The following is a 21,262-nucleotide window of genomic DNA, read 5'->3' as shown; positions in this document are numbered from 1 at the left end:
GAAAAAGGAGTTCGACAACTTAATTAAGCAGGGCATCGTTCACCCATCAAAAAGTTCATGGGCGAGCCCAATCCATCTCGTTCCCAAAAAGAATGGCGAGTGGCGGATTTGTGGAGATTATCGTAGGCTGAATGCTATAACTATACCCGATCGTTATCCCCTACCGCATATTCAAGATTTTTCATTTGGACTTGCAGAAAAATCAATTTTTTCTAAGATAGACCTCGTAAAGGCCTATCACCAAATTCATGTCGAACCGAAAGATATTCAAAAAACAGCAGTAATCACACCTCACAGACTTCTCGAGTACATTCGCATGCCCTTTGGACTGCCGAATGCTGCTCAGACATTCCAGCGATTTATAGACAGCATTCTATCTGATCTAGATTTTGTCTATGCGTACTTAGACGATTTGCTCATCGCATCCGCTGATGAGGAAAGTCACAAAAGTGATCTCAAAAAAACTTTTTCAACGATTGAGCGATAATGATTTAGCGTAGCCGGTCAATTTGTCGCGATCAACTTGTCGCGCTCTACTCGTTGTGCCTCAATTTGTCGCGGTACAAATTCGTCGCGGTACAAGTTTGTCGCAGTGTCAATTCGTCGCGGTACAAATTTGTCGCAGCTCCATTTCGTAGCTGTACAAGTTTGCCACCGTGTCAATTCGTCGTGACGTCAATTTATATATTACAGCGCAGAATCAATTTGTCGAACCGTTGATTCTTCACTGTACATGTTCCACGCGAGCTTGTATGTAGGTTTTTGTCTTACACGTGAAATAAAAACATGAACAAAAGTGTACACGCAGTTAACTGAAAAATAATTATTTTTTGTCAATGCAGAGAGGTAATCAAAATTAAAATTACAATATCAATTACATTTAAAAATTTAACTGCATATAAAAATTTAACTATATTTGAAAATTCAATTATAAAAATTTGAAATGTTAAATAATTTATTTTTGCTGTGATAAAAAATTTCAATATCATGTGGAAAAATTTTGGTTTGTATGATATTCCCCAAATTACAGTGAGCCTATCTTTAACGGTAAATTTCTATCTGCCCCATGGACTCGAGAGTTTCTCCCCACCCCCCTTCGAGAGTCACCAACATTTACTATTACAGTATCTCCATAAGAACCTGAAATATATAATTAATTAATAATTCAATTAAATTAATATTTAATTTTCACCGTATAAGCCGCACTTCCCGCATTTGTTGGGATTTCTATTTCTCACAGCAAAGGGTGTTGGGCATAGATCAAGGGTAGAAATATACAGTGCTTGTGAATGACGATTCGATGAAGTTTTCATAATGCCCATAGGATGAGCACCGACAAAGGCAATGTAATCACCAATAAGAAAGAGGACTATGGGTCAGTCGCATAGATATAATATAACCATTAATCTTACGTTTATAATCAGTCACATATTTTTGGCTGGCTTGTCGGAATATTTTCACATAGTTTTCATTAGCGTCTAAGCTTTTGGTACAAGGTTGGTGTGCTTGGTCTACATATTTCTGTTGGAAAAAACATGGAATATTGCAAAACTGAATGTGGAAATGGTATGTTGGTTTGCGTGTGTGTTTAAAAGTTTTTCCCCCATATCCCCCATTCCGAAATTAGAAAAACTTTTAATGCAATTGAATGAATTAGCCTATTATTAATTTCCTTTATTTGAGTTTTTTGTTGTGTCATAAAATGGAGATACAGATTATACGGATGTCAAAAAATAATGTAGTACTTTTTAAATTAAATTGTTTGAATTCAATTTAAATTTCTCCTACGTATCGTTAAAAAAAGGAAAACTTTATGATAGTTTAAAATAGCATCACTTGTTATTCTATTAATCATCATCTGGATTTTTATTGTGATATTCACGTTGGATAGGTGTTTAAATAAAATGTTACTGAAACTGAAAATAAATAAAGGTTTAGATAATGTGGAGTGTTTATATGTACGATACAAATTGTTTTTAAAATTAAAATTATCCTAATAAATGTAGGCTATAATCAGAGGTGGATTTATAGTTTTCCCACCTGTGGGCTATTCAAACTTTGCCTCCCTTCTTCCTTTCTAATTCATGTTCTTGATCACCAATTACTCAATTTTGGTTACGCCCTTTCACTTGAACTTGTCATCTTGGGATAAAGCCCGCATATTCCCGCCCCACCCAGGAAATATACCTCTGAATATAATCCTTTATTATCTGTTAATGTTAATTCTTGTCTTGTGTTTGCAAGAAGAAATTTTTACTAATCTTTACTAGTGTCATGTACATGAAGTTACATACAATGGGCTAATTAAAAGTCTGATTTCATTCTTTTTACTCGAGAGTTGTTACTTTAGAGTTGAAAAAAAAATCAAAAATCGATTGACATTTGCAGTGGTGTCATTACAGAGATGCTGTTGGTGCCCAGGGTACTTTATGGAATGGGTATGAGCACCCAGAGAAATGATTCAGAAATCAAAATTTCCTACTTCAAGATCAAGACAAGAACCCAAAAGTTCCAAAACTTCCGGCATCCTTGGCCAGTCAAAAGTGCCGACGTGAAGGAAACATTGAGGAGGGGGAGAGAGGCTGAAAATCGCCATTCATTCCGTTTATAAGGGACTCAAACCCGCACTCAGGAGGCGAAATGGTGCATTGTATTGTATACACGTATTCATGAGTTATTGGAGTTGGTGGGGAGGGCTCAAATGGCATCAGCCCCCAGTTTCTGGTGCCTATGGTCGGAGTGTTTGATTATTATTTCGGTGTAATAATACTAAGGGATTTGAAATGTGCATTGCATTGCAAAAAAATAATTTGAAAATAATACTTTTCGCAGCTGTTACACATAAAACTTAGATACATTGCCATAAAAAATTCCTTAAAGATATATTCTCTGCATGGATACATTTAATAGTGAACTACGGAAATCGTGCTGGGGGGCCACATTGTTTCCCGGGTTTCGGCAAAAGGGAGTAATTATTTTTCCCGGGAGGGACAGAGCCTGGGTCGTGTCTGGTCGGGGCGGCCACATTGATCGCAATTTGTTATCTCGATGTGCACCCCTCAACGCCCCTCGCTGCAAGAAATGGAAATCCCTACAGAAAGCGGGAAGCATGGCCTATATGATGGAAACTAAATTTTCAAAATTTATTTGATCCCAATTTATTATTTGGGTGAGCTCCTCAGCGCCCCTCACTGCGAGAAATGAAAATCCAGACAGAAATACGGCTTATATGGTAAAAATTAAATTTTAAAAATTTATTGGATCCCAATTTATTATCTTGGTGAACGTTTCAATGTTCCTCGATGACTTCAATGAATACTTTCCTTCATTTGTTAAAAATTAAAACAGATGGGAAGGGGGAACATTTCCAATAAATGAGAAAAAAAATTAGTTTCATTTTTTACACCTAAAGCAACTACCCTATTTATAAGCTCACAACAAACATATGAATTTTAAAGGAATTCAAATTTGTCGCGACGAATTGAGAATACAGCGACGGAATGAGTCGGCGAAAAATTTGTACCGCGATAAAATGAGCTTGCGACAAATTTGTACTGCGACGAAATAAGTCTGCAACAAAATTGTACCGCGACGGAATGAGCCTGCGACAAATTTGTACCGCGACGAAACGAATCTGCGACAAATTTGTACCGCGACAAAACGAGTCTGCGACAAATTTGTACCGCAACGAGTTTGTAGCACGACGAGTTGACGCTGCAAAAAATTGAATGCGATGGATTGTCCCGCGACAAGTTGATCGCGACAAATTGACCTAGACCCATGATTTAGTCATTAATCCTTAAAAATGTGTTTTTGGTGAACATGAAATCAATTTTTTGGGCGTAACTGTCAATGGTGAAGGGATTTCTCCCATTCCCGATAGAGTTCAATCATTACTTGATTATCCTTTGCCTAAAACTGTGGATGAGCTGAGAAGATTTCTTGCTTTGATTAATTTTTACCACAGATTTTTGAAAGGCGCTGCTCATGCTCAGGCAAATTTACATGAACTCGTGAAAGAAAAATGCAAAAAAGATCTAACGGCGATCAGTTGGACGGATGAAACAAAAATTCATTTTCATTGTGCAAAAAATTGATCACTGATTGTGCCCTTTTGGCTCACCCAGTACTAGATGCACCTTTGACGCTCACAGTCGATGCATCGGATACGTCCTTGGGAGTGGTTTTACATCAAGTGGTGAAAAAACAAGTCCAACCACTTGGATTTTTTTCACGTAAACTCACAGCAACTGAGAAAAGGTACAGTATGTATGATCGTGAACTTCTAGGCATTTACTCAGCAGTACGATATTTCTCTACTCTACGACTTCCATGCGATTTCTTCAGAGACTAGTCAGAATGTATCTCGCTCAGATTTCGTTCTGACACTTTGCAAAAAGATGTCCGAACTGCATCCAATTCCTTCTAGCCACCATAGTTCAGCCAATGTGTTCATCAACAAGGACCTGGCGAAATCATCATACGTTTTCGTCCGAGTGGATTCCTTTCGCCGTCCTCTTCAGCAACCATATCAAGGACCTTACAAAGTTCTATCAAGGACTGATAAATTTTTCAAAGTTCAAATTAATAATGATGTCAAAACTATTTCAATAGATAGGTTAAAACCTGCTCATATGTTCAATAATGAATTTGATCCTAAAATTTCAGATTCTGTTACTGAACCTATATGTCACGTCCCTGCCTTACGTCACGAGGTCCGGTCGTAAAGTTAGATTTGTGCTGAAATTATATAATTTTTCATGTACCGTCCTCCGGACTCATGGGGGAGTATTGTAGGTGTCGCTGTATGAATGTTTTATGTTGTAACGTCATCGCACCTTGTGTTATGTCGATGTGACGTCACCGCACCTTGTGTTATGTCAATGTGACGTCACTGCTAGTGTTGTATAAAATACGGTTGATGACTCGCTCTTCACTCTTTTTCAGTATTTAACTTTTTACATTATGTATCCCCGTTATCCGTTTTAAGTTATATAAGTTTTTAACATGTTAACCAGTTCTGAAGTTATGTTTTTAATAAATTAATTATTTGATTATCAAGATTTTGAGTAGTGACAATTCATGGAGTCAGATGAGTAAATTAAATAATTGTTATCACCATGTGGTTCTAAATAAGTTTCTTGAGGCCACATTCATGGTGGTACAGCCTTTTCGCCTCAACAAAAATATCTCATTTGCATACTCATGCGTTAATAAATAATAAACATCACAAAGAAAATATCACATTGGAAATCTGGCAACATGACACAATCCGGAGAGCTGATCAGACTCTCCAGACTATGTAAATATTAAACAAATAACACAAAAAGAAATGAAATGTTCTGAAGGAGGTCTGCAGCCCCCCGCCGAAAACAAGTGAGTACAACTCTGTTTTCCACATAACGAGACTTGCAATAACTCCCCCCGGAGGTCCTTTAATGGAAATAAAAATATCTTTCAGGACAAACCCTTAAGCCTCGCCCAACCTACACAGAATTTGAACCAAACTTCTCCACGAAAATAGCGACATCGTCGTCATGAGGGAAATTAATTTATATGGGACATCAGTAGCCTGACCTCTGGCCCGTTCTCATTCGACAGCCGAAAGACCCCACCCGCCGACTGCCGAACTAAGCGAACATTCTGGCCCTTACCGGTTTGCCAGCGGGTCCTCAGGTGGTTTCCGGTAACTGGGGTCTAAATTAAGAAGGAATTCCCCACATAATGACCAGATCACCATTAACGTAGAGGGATCGGATTCTGATACGTTACAAGCGCATGCTCAGTCGCAGCTACCGGTACGGAAGATGCGCCATGCTGAGTGTACCACGGACTCCAGGTAAGAGGTGAGATTGATGGACTGCCATGTAGGATGGCCATTGACACCGGAGCCATCATCAGGACGGACCTGGCTTGAAAATTCCAGCAACGACTTCTCTATGTACCACCATCGCTGACGCTGCAGACAGTCACAGGAGAGAAAATGACTGAACTGAAAGTTGGAAGTCTCAGTGAAGTTCACCTATCGACACACCGTCTTTACGGCAGACATAAGGGATCTGTGCATCATCGGAGTGGACTTCTTGAGGAAACATGGATTTTCCTTGGACGCAAGGAATGACCAGTTGCACACTCCGAGAGAACGTATCGCCCTACTCGGATGTGGTCGTAACGAAGTACCTACAAAGTGATGGCCATTCCAGAGGCGGAAAAAGAGTGCATCTCTGATGCAGACGAGACTGATGGTAAGACCGGAACTGTTCTCTCACGAGAGTCAGATGGCATCAAGAGGGCGATCCAGCCTCGTAAAGAGAAAGCGCATGGAAATGCGGATGCCCCGGTGAGAGGACCAGGTCCACAGAACCTTTATCGTTGCCTCAAGGCAAAAGGGAAGTGTGGGCCGGCGAATCCTGTAGTGAGATAGATAACCTCTCAAGTCTCAAGTGACGATCCTTGGAGCGACAAGAATACTCGGAAGGCCCAGCTAGAAGATCCCGACATATGACTGATAATGGACTTGAAAGAATCCACCGGGAGTAAACCAACATGCTAGACGTCGCTTCTTCCAGTCCGGCGACCAATAGATACTGGGCGCTATGGGACTCTCTGGAGATGAGAGATGGCATGCTGTACCATGAATGGGAGTCGGAGAATGGAAAGACATTCTGGTGGCAACTCATCCTGCCAAGGAACCGTGTGAAAGAAGTGCTGAAAGAATTGCACGAAAGACTGACCCAGTGGTTCTCAACCGGGACCATATGGTCCCCCTTGATCTCCGTCCTGAACGCGTATATAAAAGTGTGTGGATTAGTTTTTTTTAGAGAGACCATATGGCCCTCCTTGGGGTACTGGGATATTTCAAGGGAGCCACGGAGAAAATGAAGAGGAAAGGGGGCCATCAGAGGTGATTTGGGGAGCATAGAGAGCTGAGAAAAAAATTTAGGTGTGAAGAAATGAAGCTTTTTAGTCAAGGATGCTCAACCTTTTCAAGTGCACGGACCACTTCACTGGTTTGAAAATAGGCCATAGGACAATCAAGTAATCTGAAAATATTCCGAAGGCCACTTAAATGATTTGTAAATGTGCCACGGATCACTTAAGTGGTCTGAGAATGTGTCTGGGTCATGTAAGGAATCTGGTTATGTGCTGGTTCATTCATTTTTACAAAATTAAGTTTGTGGTCATGGGCCACATTTGACCCACAGGCCATGGGTTGAGTATATATGTCTCAAATAAACTATGGTGTGGGGGGAAGGAAATGTGACTACTTACAGCAGTGGTTCTCAGCCGGTGCTTCGCGGAGCCTTTGGGGCTCCATGTGCACTTTCCAGGGGCTCCGCGGCCATTCGAGGAAAATAAAATCAATCAGTAAATTTGATAAATACATAAAAAAAGAAGCCTAAAGGATTCCACCATATTAATTATATACTAAAAAAGGCTCCTCAAGTCAAACAGGGCTCCGCCATAGAAATTATGTACTGAAAAGGGCTCAGCGAGTCAGAAAATGTTGAGAACTGCTGACTTACAGAACCCATAAAAACCGGGCCATCTTAAGTTCCCCCAGGCCTGACCCCCATATTTTGCAACGGCCCCTAGGATGGGGTCCTTCGCAGATCTCCTGGCTAGATTTATCATGGGTACCTTCATATTAAATATATAAAAAAACAAGAAAAATGATGAGAATCATATTGGGCCCCCAAGTTGCTTCTCTGTCAGTCCCACTCTTGTGAGGGGCCACACCCAGGGGTCTCATGTGCAGTAAGTGACCTCTCCTCGTGAGGTTATGTACATTACAATGGCTTTTGAAGATAAGTGGTAAATATGTGGGCTGTGTTACTTCCAGCTAATTATAGGTCTACCAGCACATCATTTTGCCTAGGGCCCATGATGTTGAGACAGCACTGAATAGAACTCAGAATACAGGTTAGTTCAATAAATTCTAGCCCAGTGGTCTAGAGACAAATCTTATTTACAAAATTTTTATTCAGTACAAATTTACTGAAAAAAATCATTTCAATATGTAGGAAGGATCTTGCTTCTTTATAAAGGTCGAAGATCCTGGGTAAAACAGGGGAGCCACAAGAAGAAAAATTGTCTAAAGGGGACCACAGGCAAAAAAAGGTTAAGAAACACTGGACCGGTGGACATATCAGCATGATTAAGACTCTCCAGAAGGTCTGTGAATGATTCTGTTGGGACAAATTCAGGACCGATGTGAAAGAATGGTTCAAGAATTACGCTGCCATAAAGGACATCCGAGACTCACTCGGGTTGGAAAGAATCGCCCCGAACATCCTGGGACCGTTACTGAGGACCACCTACGAGAGCACCGGATACTCGCCATCGCTGATGAGAGAGGACCTTCGCCAGCGAGGTGATCTGATGTTTTGGAGACCTATAGATGCTGCTCTTCCACCGGAAGAATATGTCCATGGACTCCAGGACTGCCTCAAGGATATGCATGGAATCGCCAGACACCGGATCAACATTGGCTGCAAAAAGATGAAGAATGGCTACGATGTGAGGGCCACATCTCATGACTTCAAGGAGGGAGACCTCGTCTGACTCTGGAACCCGAAACGCCGGAAAGGACTGTGCCCGGAACTTCAGACGTCACGGAAAGGACCGTACAGAGTTGTGAAGAGACTTAACAATGTCGTAGCTCGGATCCAGAAGACGCCATCCTCAAAGTGCAAGGTGGTCCACTTCAACAGACTGGCCTCTTACCACAGTGAGAGCAACTTGTCGATCCAAGGACTGAATTGTCGGGACGAACAATTCTTAGAAAGGGGCAATGTTACGATCTATAGACGATAGATGGCACGATTTGTTTGATGGCCCTCAGAAATATCGAAATTGGTTGATACTGGTTTCGGTTTGGCGGAAATACCTGTGATTGGCAGAGTACTTGTGGGAACATTTTAGAAGGTCCCGTCCCTCCAAACAGTGGTTACGCACCTCGGTACGGTGGCGCCAACTTGGAAACTTTAAAGTAGAATTTTGTAGAATGTTCTTTTTCTCGAAGTTTCGACAAACCTATAAATAGTAGGGAGAATGAGAATAAGGGATGCCGGATTCCAGAATAGAGAGACTGGATGAAAAGTCGGTTGTAATTGAACTTTGCGAGAAAGTTGTTAGCTCTATGATTAGCTTGTAAATACGTGTAAATTGCTGTTCTGTAAATAAATCTGTGTTTGTCTGTCTAACCGCTTCTTGTTCTGCAATCTTAGTCTTGTGAAAAATTATCCGGAACATTATTTATTATTTGTTTAAGACAAAGCCCATACGAGATATCTGACCTCTTTAAAACCCTTTTATTTCGGCAATGATGAGCCAATTATTCGGCGCACACACACACGCGTTTATAAATTCGTCTTCATCTTCGAGCATGCTTTCTATTTCCCTGATTTGTTGATCAACAGTCAGTGGGGCAGAGTCTGCATATCAACTTTATCTAAAGATCAGTTTTTTCTTTTTTACAGCGATTTTTGATGTTTTATAAACTTATTAATGGCTAAAACTGACGGCAGAATGAGAAGCATATGAGAATATAAAGATCTTCTTTCATTTTACATTATGTAAAAAACCCAGTCAGGTTGGTGTTCTCTTATATGATTTGGTCGGCTTCATTTTCTGTCTCATACATGAATGTGGAAAAGATAAGCTCCTGGAACGTCCAGACCATTCAGTTTGATGCTAAGAGTCTTGCACTGAAAGAACAGAGCCAGAATTTAACAGAGCCAATTTATCCAGAACTGAAAACACTCCATCTTTATTTTAGTACATTTTCGCTTAGCTTAATCTTTTATTTTACATGAGATGATTCAAAAACATCATGAAAGAGAAGTGGAGATACATCTGTGGAAAGTGATTCTGAAGCAGACATATATTTATTGTGCTGTAAAGACAGTAATTCTGATGATGATTATGTGAAAATTCAGTTCACAAAGCTGCCGTGTTATGTGAGTGCATGCATTTGTCAACAAAAGTGTTTGGCATTTATTAGCTGAGGTATCACTATTTGTAATATGCTCCAACAAAGGGACACCAGTATCAATTATTAAGGGACAACACCAGGTTGTGGTGTCACAGGGAATTTTACTCTGAAAGGGTTGTGAATAAATGGAATAGCGTACCCCAGGGTTCGTACAAGGCAGGGAAAACCTGGAACAGTCAGGAAAATTTTTTTAAGAAAATGAGTATGAACCCTGTATCCCCCAGGAGTCGTGAATTCTTTCATGATTGATGCGTTTAAAAAAAATTATTATGTTTATAATGGGGTGAATCGAGAAGCTATCCATACTTAGATAAGACAACCATAATTTTTTATGCGCAGTTTATTTTGCCTGTATATATAACACAACATGTCTTGACTGATTCATCATCGCCAAGTTTTTGTTGGTACGGTTCCTACTCCATAGCACCCCCCACAGTGAGGAAGTTCCCTGAAAGTTTGTCCCTTTGGTAACAAGCCGAATCCACCTGGCCTTAATATTATTGTAAAGAACATGCATTCAGAACTGAAAACTGGAAACACTCAAGTCATCATTATTTTAGTACATTTTCTCTTAGCTTAATCTTTTATTTTATATGAGGTGATTCAAAAACGTCATGAAAAAGAAGTGGAGATAAACCTGGAAAGTGATTCTGAAGCAGACATAAATTGATTATGCTGTAAAGACAGTAATTCTGATGATAATTATGTCAAAAATTCAGCTCACATTGCTGCTGTGTTATGTGAGTGCATGCATCCATGTCAATAAAAGTGTTTGTAAGTGTTAAAAAACCTCTGAAGCTATAAATATGAAATTTGGTCAGTATTATACAGGGTGGTCTAGAAGTCCTGACATAATTTGAAAAAATTATTGAAAAAAGCTATCCAAGATAGACAAACAGTTTATAGCATTTGAAAAAAAAAAATTTCCAAGTATTTTTTCTATTTACTACAAAGTTTCTGCGTGTGCACTTTTAGTGACACGGAGGATGTCAACCCTATATATATCATTTCTTGCTATGTTATTTGTAATAAGGATGTTACAAAGAATGGAGGTTAAAGTGCATGGAAATAATAATTTAAAAAAAACCCTTTTTTCAAATAATTTATCTATATTATTTCTGTTATTAGTAAGTTTATAAGTTTTTTCATTGAATTTTTGGATTTTTTATTTTATCATATTTCTACTTGGGCAGGGTTGGCACAGTATTTAATGTTGATGGTTTTTACTGTCTTGGTAAAAAAGATTTTCCCACGGTTTTTACCACTTTCAGAGAATTTTTTTTAAATAATTTGCAGAAACAGTGATTTATCTACTTTTTTCCATTTTTCCAGAGAAAATTCATAATTTTGATACAATATTGTGTGAACACTAAAATTATTATATTCTCACTAGCATGCATATTAAGTTATAATATGCTCATTTGTTCTCTTATTGCTATAAATTTTCTTGACATAAACCAGGGCTTGACCCTGGCCAGGTCACCATGGCGACTGGAAAATCGACATTGCATCCAAAATTTTCTTTAAGTAATTGTTCAATTGAAATCTATGGACGACACAAAATTTTCTGATTTCATGACAGTGTCTTTTAGCAAAAAAAATGGGTGTATTTATAAAAAAAAAACAGTATTTAGGACCATTTCTCTTCAGCATTGAATTATGCTTGGCTTAAAATTTCCTTAGTGTAGTTATATTAAATTGCAAGCTGATAGCAGCACAAAATATTTGGAATTTATAGCGGCATATCTGTCAACATGAAATAGGGACACCATGCCCTTAAAAATTCAAAATAAACATTATTTTGGACCCTTTTCTCTGGGTAAAATTTTTTTTTCTGGAGCCTAGATTTTATTGTGATTTGTTCCCCAGCCCTGCTCTATACTAAAAGTATATAGTGTGAGGATTCACTATATTGCATTTGTTCACTTATAAAAGACTTTATTATATATTTATCACTATTTTAAATTACTATCAATTAACTTAGCTATTTACATCACAGTCGAGAAAGAACACATCCGAACATTTAGAAGTCTCGACTCTCTCTGCTTGCCAGTGATATACATATATATATTCCCAGCATTTGGGGACAATTATGGATGGCTAATGCCATCTGCTGGTTGTTGGTTGCTATGCAATAGTATCGCTACAACTAATATACTATAATCTCTATATTGATATTACTCTCTGGTCCTAATTCATAGTGTTAATATGCTCCATTTATAAGGATATTTCCATCATAACAATATGTTTCTCCTGTCCCTTTGAGTATCATTATATAGGCTTTTCACCATAGTATGTTTTAGTATGTAAAAATTGTACAAAATATAAGCTATTAGAATTTCTACATATAAAGGGGGCAAAAAGAAATAAAAATAGGTTTTTACATCAACTTAACTCAAAGTTTGCTGCTGATGAAGACCCAAAATTTGGTCATGTTACACAACAGTTTCTGTTTCTACAATGCTTATTTTTCTTTTTTTAATTAAGGCTTAAGTTTATTTGAATTTTTCATATAATTACTATTTAAATAACTATTAATCATTAGTTAATAGAAAACCATTACTCTGCATGTTAATTATCAATGCATAGAGGCTAATTATAAAATTAATTAGACTCTGGTTAAAAACCTTGTGTACATATATACAACAGGGTTGGCAGGTTTTTGACACATGGCAGTTTTTGACGGTTTAAACCGCAGTCATGTCATAAACCCTCCGTCAAAAACCTCAAATATTGCTTTTCTATATAAAAATTCCCATTGGAAATGCGCACGTTAATTGCATGTAATGTTTAAAGTGACTATGTCATACAAAGAATAAATATTTAATATGATTCTAAAATAATTTTCTACTCTCTACAGAATTATTTTGGACTATATACACTGGTGTAAGAAATTAAGAGAATTTGCAGACTTAGTCGATTATCTCTAGAACTACTGTACCCATTTTAATGAAATTTGATATGTACATACATTGATACAATACAAAACAAATAACCATTCAATAATTGTAATACACACGCATGATCGTGCATAACACTTGTTGGAGTTGGAAGGTATGAAACAGCGGTTGCAGAATAAACAAAAAAATGGGTTAATAGGGGGTATGGTCCCCTCTTACAGATATACAGGTCTCGCAGCGTGATTTCATACTTGAAATAGGCAGTTTATCATTTCCTGTGGCAATTGGTCCCACTCGTTCAGCAACGCTGTTTTCATTCCCTGGATGGTTCCTGGAGGGGGGTTGCGAGTTGCAATTGCCCTCCCCAGAGCGTCCCAGACATGCTCTATAGGGTTAAGGTCTGGAGATCTGGCTGGCCAATTCATCCGGCGAATATCCTCACTCTCTAGAAAATTGTCAAGCAGAAGAGCTCTATGTGGCCTCGCGTTATCGTCCATTAAAATCAACTCAGGGCCAACTGCACCCCTGAAAATGCGAACATAGGGCTCCAAGACCTCATCCCTATACTTCACACCAGTCACAGTGCCTCTTTCAAAGACATGGAGAGGTGTGCGGCCATCCAACATGATGCCTGCCCAGACCATTAAACCTTCTCCGCCATAATGGTCGATTTCGCGGACATTGGAGGGTAGGTAGCGGGTCCCTGGTTTTCTCCATATGAACGTACGGCGAGAATCGGTGCTTAGGCTGAACCGGGACTCATCAGTGAAGAGAACGGTCACCCATTGATCCATACTCCAATCTCTATGCTCTCTGCACCATGATAAACGGATTCTCCTGTCCGTAGAAGTGAGCGGGACACAAACAGCAGGTCTTCTTGCGAACAACCCTCTCTCATGAAGCCTTTCGGAAACAGTCACCCTTGATACACGGGTTCCTGTGGCTGCATACAAGTCACGAGAGAGCTGAGAAGCTGTAGCACTCCTGTTACGCCTCGCTATAATCGACTAATGGCGATCTTCTCTGGTCGTCGTGGCTCTTGGACGACCTTGCCCAGGCTTTCTCTTGATGGATCCGATATCCTGGAACTGTTTCCATAAGTTACGCTGGGCGTTAAATTGAACTCTCTACAAATCTGGACTTGAGATTGGCCTGCTTCTAGCCTCCCCACAATTCGCCACCTTATTCTATCATCTAAACGTTGGTGGTTACTCATTTTTACTGTTACAATTTGAAATTAACCGATTGCTGCAAAATAACACCAAGAAATTCGCCAAGGTGTGCTAGCGAACAAAATGCATCTTAACTTACGTGCGCTTATAAAGCCTGTTTCTCTACTGGCTCCACCTACACACACGTGTATGCTTATGTATTTGATGTACAAGATTTGCATTTTTGTTTAGAAGCAGTGGTTTTACATTCAGTTCAGTTCTTTTCATGAAATTCAATAAAATATGCAAATTCTCTTAATTTATTTCACCAGTGTATATGTTTTTTTTTTCTTATAAAATTTGAATAAAGCATAACATGAACATTGAAGGGAAAACTGTGGAATGATTTGACATTCTTTGATTCAAGATGATTCTTGACCTTCCAAAATTTCAACTGCTTATATATGTTTGCATTGATATAAACCGTCTGCTGTCCTCTTTTTACAACAGATAAGTGTTTAAAAAAGTTTATTACATCATGTATGTAATGTTGATTTCTGTTATTATTAAATTATCTAGATAACCACTGATACTTAAAACGATACTCTTATTGCACATAACATTGAAATATATCTAGCGATCAAAATACTAAATTGTAGGACTGAAATGTCATTTAATTTGGCAATGCTAGCTTGTATATGTCAAACTTAGTTATTCTTACTTTTGCACTATGATATGGTACATTTACTAGCATTTATAATGCAATGGTTTTCCAATTGAAGCTGTATTCACACGTGCAAAATACATGCTTTGGGTATCAAGTCTTGTCGGCTCTGCTTTGGTTGAAAATACTCTTTAAAGCTCTGTGAATTTATACACCCTGATCTAAGAAATTTTTAGATGAAAATAAATGAGTTTAATTGGTGCATTAACAGATGCTGTGTGAGAATTTTTATATGGAATAAAATTTTGGGCGGATCAGAAAATTTAAAATATCGAAATAGATATTTTTCCTCAGTAATTATCATTCTGAATATAAAACCATTTAATCTAAATAAAAGTAAGTGTTTTGTTATTTAACATATCTATCAAGTTAACAAAAACTATTTGACATCATTGACAGTAAGATTTTGATAGTTTTAACACCGAGTTAGTTTCTGGGGTCAAAAACCTAACCCTGATATACAAGGTTTTTACCATGGTATTTACTGGTAAATACCTAGTTTTTGCCATGTCCTGGTAAAAACCAACCCTTATTCTGGGTGATCCAGAAGTTCTGACCTGTTTTGAAAAAATATTTAAAAAAACGGTTAATGTGATAAAGACAAACAGTTTAAAGGATTCAAAAGTGAATGTTAGAAAGTTTTTTTTTACCTCCATTTATTTTACTTTCACCCTTATTTTTATTCTTTGTAACACCCCTGCTACAAGTAACATGGCAAGAAATTATAATATAGGCTTGACATCCTCTGCGTGACTAAAAGTGCTCATGTAGAAATTTTGTGGTAAATAGAAAAAACAAACTTTGAAACCTTTTCTTTCAAATGCTTTAAACCGTTTGTCACTACCTTTAATAGCTTTTTAGCTTTTTTAGTGATTTTTTCAAATCATGTCAGGACTTGTGGATCGACCTGTTTTTGGTAGCTGTTATCTGTGGCTTTGCTTGTGTGGATTTGGTAATCTCAAAATTACTCTGCGATGATTCCCCTGTACAGTATTTGAATTCCTCGTGACCCTCCTTGGGAGATGAATTTTCAGAAATCTTGTCCTTGTGGGTATCTACATTATGAAATATAATACTGACCAAATTTCATTTTTATAGCTTCAGCGGTTTTGGCTCTGCCATTATTGCCCCATATAACCTTTTAACTGCTTTATAACCTTTAGAGATCGAAATTTGAAAGTTCCTCATTAGTGAGTCATAAAATAAAACTTCTGATTAAATTTCATGTTTGCAGCTTCAGTAGTTTTGCTTTTTGCATGATTTCTCTATGTAATCTTTGAACCCCCCTCCCACTATAGTCCCCTTAGGGGTCAAATTTCGGGAAAGCCCAATCTTAGTTAGTCTTTATGTCGTGAAATTAAATTACTGACAAAATTTTGTGTTGATAAACTTCAGCAGTTTCGGCTTGATGTAATTTCCCTATACAACCTTTGAATATCCTTAAGGATCAAATTTAAAAAATCCCCTCTCTTAAGCCCTGTTTACATGGGAAATGGAAAAAGCTGGATTAAAACCCACTTCAAAGATTTTCACCAAAACTTGTTTACATGGACCAGCATTTCAACTTTCCCACTTTTCAGGTTTCTTCAGAGGCCACATGGGTCAACCATTCATCATGCAGAGGATTATAGGGAAGGAGGTTACAATTCCCAAGTATCCCCAACAAAGAAGAGACAATTCCTGCTTCCTATTTCTTTCCCTGCAAGGAGAAAAAGTTGTCAAGCAGGTGCTAGAACTCCCAATGCTGCTGCAATATTGCACATGTAAACAAGGCTTTAATGAGTTTTTACATCATGAAATAAAACTATTGACCAAATCTCATTTTTATAGATTCAGCGGTTACTGCTCTTTGTGATTCACTTATCAATCATTCTCTGTGTAATATTTGAATCCCCCTATATGAGATCCTCTTAGGGATTGAATTTTGAAAACCCCTTCTTAGTAAGTTTTTATATCATGAAATGAAACATACATAGTCTTCACATAATGAAACTATTGACCAAATATCATATTTATTGCTTCAGCAGTTCCAGCGCAGCGATGATGAATCGCGCAGTCAGTCAGGACATGTTATTTTATATACAGGGTTGTAACTACCAAATGGTGAAAGCTCAGTTCAAAGTGATGGTTATGGTGTACGAAACGACAGAGGAAACCGACTTGTCAAATTTGCGGAGAGCAAACAGTTATGCATCATGAATTCATTTTTTAAGAAGAAACTCCAAAGAAAGTTGACCTGGAGAAGCCCAACTGGGACAAGTGAGGTCGACTACATCCTATATCGAATAAGAAGCATATCATCCAAGACTGCAGTGTTCTCAACAAATTCAATACAGGAAGTGATTGACTGGTTAGATGTAGAATAAGGCTTAACACTAGAACGGAAAGAGTGAAAGTTATCAAAAATACAAAAACTGTCATCAATATGGTTAAGCTTCAAGAACATAGATATAAATTCCAGTTAGAGCTGAAGAACCAATTTGATTTGCTATATAACACCACTGAAGATGGACAAGATGTAACCACAATGAACAAAACTTTAACCACTACCCTAAAAGAAGTAGCAAAAGAAGTTGCTGGAGAAAAAGAAATCAAACCGGTGAAGAAAATAACAGAAGAAACAAAGAAACTGACGAAAGACCAGAGAGAATTTCGGATTAAGAAGAATGATCCTAAATGAAAAGTGGAATAGACAGTACAAAAGCAGATTACAGAAGATGTCAGGAAGTTTAATTGTGATATTGTAAAGAAAGCATTGGAAGATAATAGGAGCTTAAAATCAGCAAAACGAAAACTGTGTGTTGGGCGAAAGGAAATTTTTGCACTAAAAAGGAAAGATGGAACCATCACAAAAGATGGAAATGAAATCATTAGTATTGTTGAGGAATTTTATAATGCTCTATACAAACATGAAGAACAGGATTGGAACAAAGGAAAAGGAGCAGGAAGAAAAGAAAATGAAGCCGAATTTGTAGAAGTAGCACCTGTGCTGAAAGAGGAAGTCTGCAAGGCTATAAGATGTATGAAAAAAGGGAAATGCCCAGGTGAAGATGGGATTTCAATAGTTATTATTAAAGCAGCAGGAGAAGAATTTGCCAGTATGCTAGCTGCCTTGTTCACAAATTGTCTCACAAAATCGGATGTGCCTGAAGATTGGAATAACGCAATGATGGTTCTTCTTTACAAAAAGGGTGAAAAAAAGTTATCAAGAACTATAGACCAATCAGTCTCCTATCAGTAATTTATAAAATCTTCACCCAAGTGCTGACATATAGGCTTGAATCCAAATTGGATGAAGCTCAACCAAAAGAACAAGTAGGATTTTGAAATGGATTCAGTACAATGGATCACATCCAAACAATCAGGGAACTTATAGAGAGACGCAAGGAATATGAATTATTGTTGTGTATGGCCTTCATTGACTTTGAGAAAGCGTTTGACTCTGTCTTCACATCTGCAGTTGTTAAAGTTCCAGATGTAATTGGGGTAGAGAAGACTTACATCAATGCCATCAAGAAAATATATGACAAAGCAACTGCAATGATTCGTTTGGATAAACTTGGAAAAGGAGTCGGACAGGGTAATACTCTCTCACCAAAACTCTTAACTGCTGTTTTAGAAGTATTCAGAAAACTGGATTGGGATGAGAAAGGAATTAAAATAAATGGAGAATTTCTCAACCATTTGTGTTTTGCAGACGACATTGTTGTTATTAGCAGTAATCCAGACAAACTAGAAAAAATGATGCAAGTATTCAGGTGGGCTTGAAAATGAATCTGCAAAAGACTAAAGTTATGTTCAACCCTTTGCGTTGAAGAGGACAATCTTGCTTAACAACACAGAGATAGAAGAAGTACAAAGCTATGTATACCTGGGACAAGAAATTACCATGGACAACAGAATCAATCATTAATGAAATAAACAGAAGGATCGGGATTGGATGGAGCACTTTTGGCAAAACTGCATTTCTGAAGGGCCACATGCCATTATGCCTGAAAAGAAAAGTATTAACCAGTGTGTGCTACCAGCATTGACTTATGGAGCTAACACATGGACACTCGCAAGCAAGATGATACAAAGGCTACAGACAATACAAAGGAGCATGGAAAGATGTAAGCTAGGCAAGACAGAAAACGAATCACTTGGATAAGGAACCACACAAAGGTATATGATATGGAAAGAATCAAATGTTTGAAATGGGAATGGGCTGGACATATTATAAGAAGACAGGACAACAGATGGACCACAAGTATTCTAGAGTGGTACCCCTGTGGTGCTAAATGTCCGAGAAGGCATCCCCACACAAGATGGATTGACGAGATCAGGAAAGTGGCAAGACTCAACTGGATGGCTAAAGCATCAGACAGAGCAAAATGAAAAATTTAGAGGAGGCATTCATCCAGCAGTGGATTGAAAATGGTTGTTGATGATGATGTTAATGCTGCAGTGCCACCGATTCTGATTCGCCACTGCAATGATAGATGACTGGAAGAAATTTGTTCAAATACTAGCAATATGCTGGAAACGATCGCATTCATTCACTTCAACATGCAATTTTTTTCTAACTTAATTCTTTCATGAGACGTTCCATCCTGAGAGTGGTGCGCAGAGTCACATCTATTCTGTCACTATGTACTGTTAATTCAGAGGTGCGCTCTAGCACCGTTAGTCGTTGTCCTGTTCGCCATCTCGCTGCCTATCCTCAGTTTCTTCATGTGAAAGTTTGAGGTGAATTTGGCAGGATTTTGAAGTGTGTCATTAATTTTTAAAGTGTTATAACCCATTAATTAAACGTCAAATAAAAAAAACTGAAAACACTTTTCCATATCAGTTTTTCACAAGGAAATCGTTTGTAATTATTGGGTGGTCGATAGTTACCGCCAAGGCCGTCTTAAGAGCATCATGGGCCCCCGAGCCAAGGGATTTTTCTGAGGACCTACCAGGTAAGTTTATATTTATGCTCCTGGAAAATTTCAACTATATCTCATTTTTATGGTCCCTCTTCTTTTGAGGCCCCCGGCCGTGCCCAGGTTAGCCCATGCGTTAAGATGGCATTGGTTACCACCCTGTATGTAAATAGTACAGACACTCACTGAGATGTGATTTCTCAAAACTCAACCCCTAAAGAGGATCATGAGGGTTTCAAATGTTATATGGAGAAATCATGGCTGATCAATTATCAGATTACCAAATCTATGCGAGCAAAGCTGCGGGTAGCAGCTGGTTTTATTATAATCATTAGTTTTTTCTAGTGTGTATTCGTTTTTTTTGTGATAATTGTGTTCTGGTTTTGGGTCTCTGTATTTTAGATATATTTGACATCCATGTTTTTATGGACATCTTTTTTCATCCACCTTATTGGGCACTTTGCCTGTTGTGGTCTTTCTATCTCTATTTGTATAATAAATATAGATGTGTATAGTGTAGCTGAATATAATACCACCCAAAATTAAAAATTGTGTTAATGGGGTTTTATTCTATTGTACTCTGGTCTATTGCCAAAGAGGGAATTTACTGCCATTTTACCTCCAAAGAGGGTGACTATGTTGAAATAAATTATTGCGGGCCCTGCAGTGAACTTATTTGTTATGTTTCATGTATGTGTTTAGTTGTTCCTATCTATCTTCTGAAGACAATACTGTAGCTTCATCCAAACCTGGATCCTCACTATGGAAGTCCATCATATGGCCCACATGACTGCACAGTGTCCTACATGAATCTAAAAAAATTTAATGAAAGAAAATTACACTGCTCTTTTTTTTAATTACACTTTAAAATATGGTTGTTATTCATTTAAGCATGGATAACTTCTCAATTTTCTTCACCATGAATGTTATTCATGAAATTATGATTCTTATATTTTTCCTTGATTTATGAAAACTAGTGTTGTGATTGACCAATTTTTTTAATTATGAATTTTTTAACGACAGATTTTTTGCCTAATATACTTATAATTTGCAAACACGAACCATTAGAACACTACCTTTTTGTTGATATTTCAGATTAATCCTCAAATGAACCAAGAAATGGAACTTTTAGTAGAAATGTTTCCTCATATAGCCATAGTAGAAATACAGCAGTGCTACAACATGTCTGACTATGATTGTGATAAAACTGTTCAGCTCATTTTACAAAGACAGGACTGTGGACAGCAACTAAATAATTCGTTAACTGCTTCACAAGTGACGAAAAACTTGAAGAAAGGCTCTGAAGTAATCCAAGGTGACAAACAGATTCGAGAACACATCCTCAACAGGTTATATCTAAAAGTTTTCATTATCCTTCATTGTATTTCCATTACTTTATAAATGAAAAATTCAAATTGACTCTGTCAAAGTTGCTTACGTGTCTGATTCCTAGAATACAGCTTTTTATATCATTAGCATCTTTTTGAATTTTCATGATATTCAACTGGAATTTTTTTAGAAGTTGCCGTATATAGTTGACAGCCAAATTATTTGAAAAAACAAAATTGATATCTTTTGCACAT

The 21,262-nt window shown here is 37.8% G+C and overlaps 1 protein-coding gene across 3 annotated transcripts in view; it reads left to right on the top strand.

The window, feature by feature from the left end:
• The window catches only part of LOC149074659 (CUE domain-containing protein 2), a 130,771-nt gene that overhangs the window by 68,285 nt on the left and 41,224 nt on the right, over positions 1-21,262 (top strand). For all 3 annotated transcript variants that reach the window (XM_089247097.1, XM_089247096.1, XM_089247094.1), the window contains exon 6: positions 20,775-21,028. In XM_089247097.1, the coding sequence (XP_089103223.1) occupies positions 20,775-21,028 (254 nt within the window). The remainder of the gene's footprint in view (positions 1-20,774; positions 21,029-21,262) is intronic.

The sequence above is a fragment of the Pholcus phalangioides genome, unplaced genomic scaffold, assembly GCF_987345545.1.
Source record: "Pholcus phalangioides strain wild (caught in Gottingen) unplaced genomic scaffold, Ppha-v1.0 ptg000017l_1, whole genome shotgun sequence".
Taxonomy (NCBI): Eukaryota; Metazoa; Arthropoda; class Arachnida; order Araneae; family Pholcidae; genus Pholcus; species Pholcus phalangioides.
The sequence above is the reverse complement of the archived record's forward strand: the minus strand, read 5'-3'. Positions and strand labels throughout refer to the sequence as shown.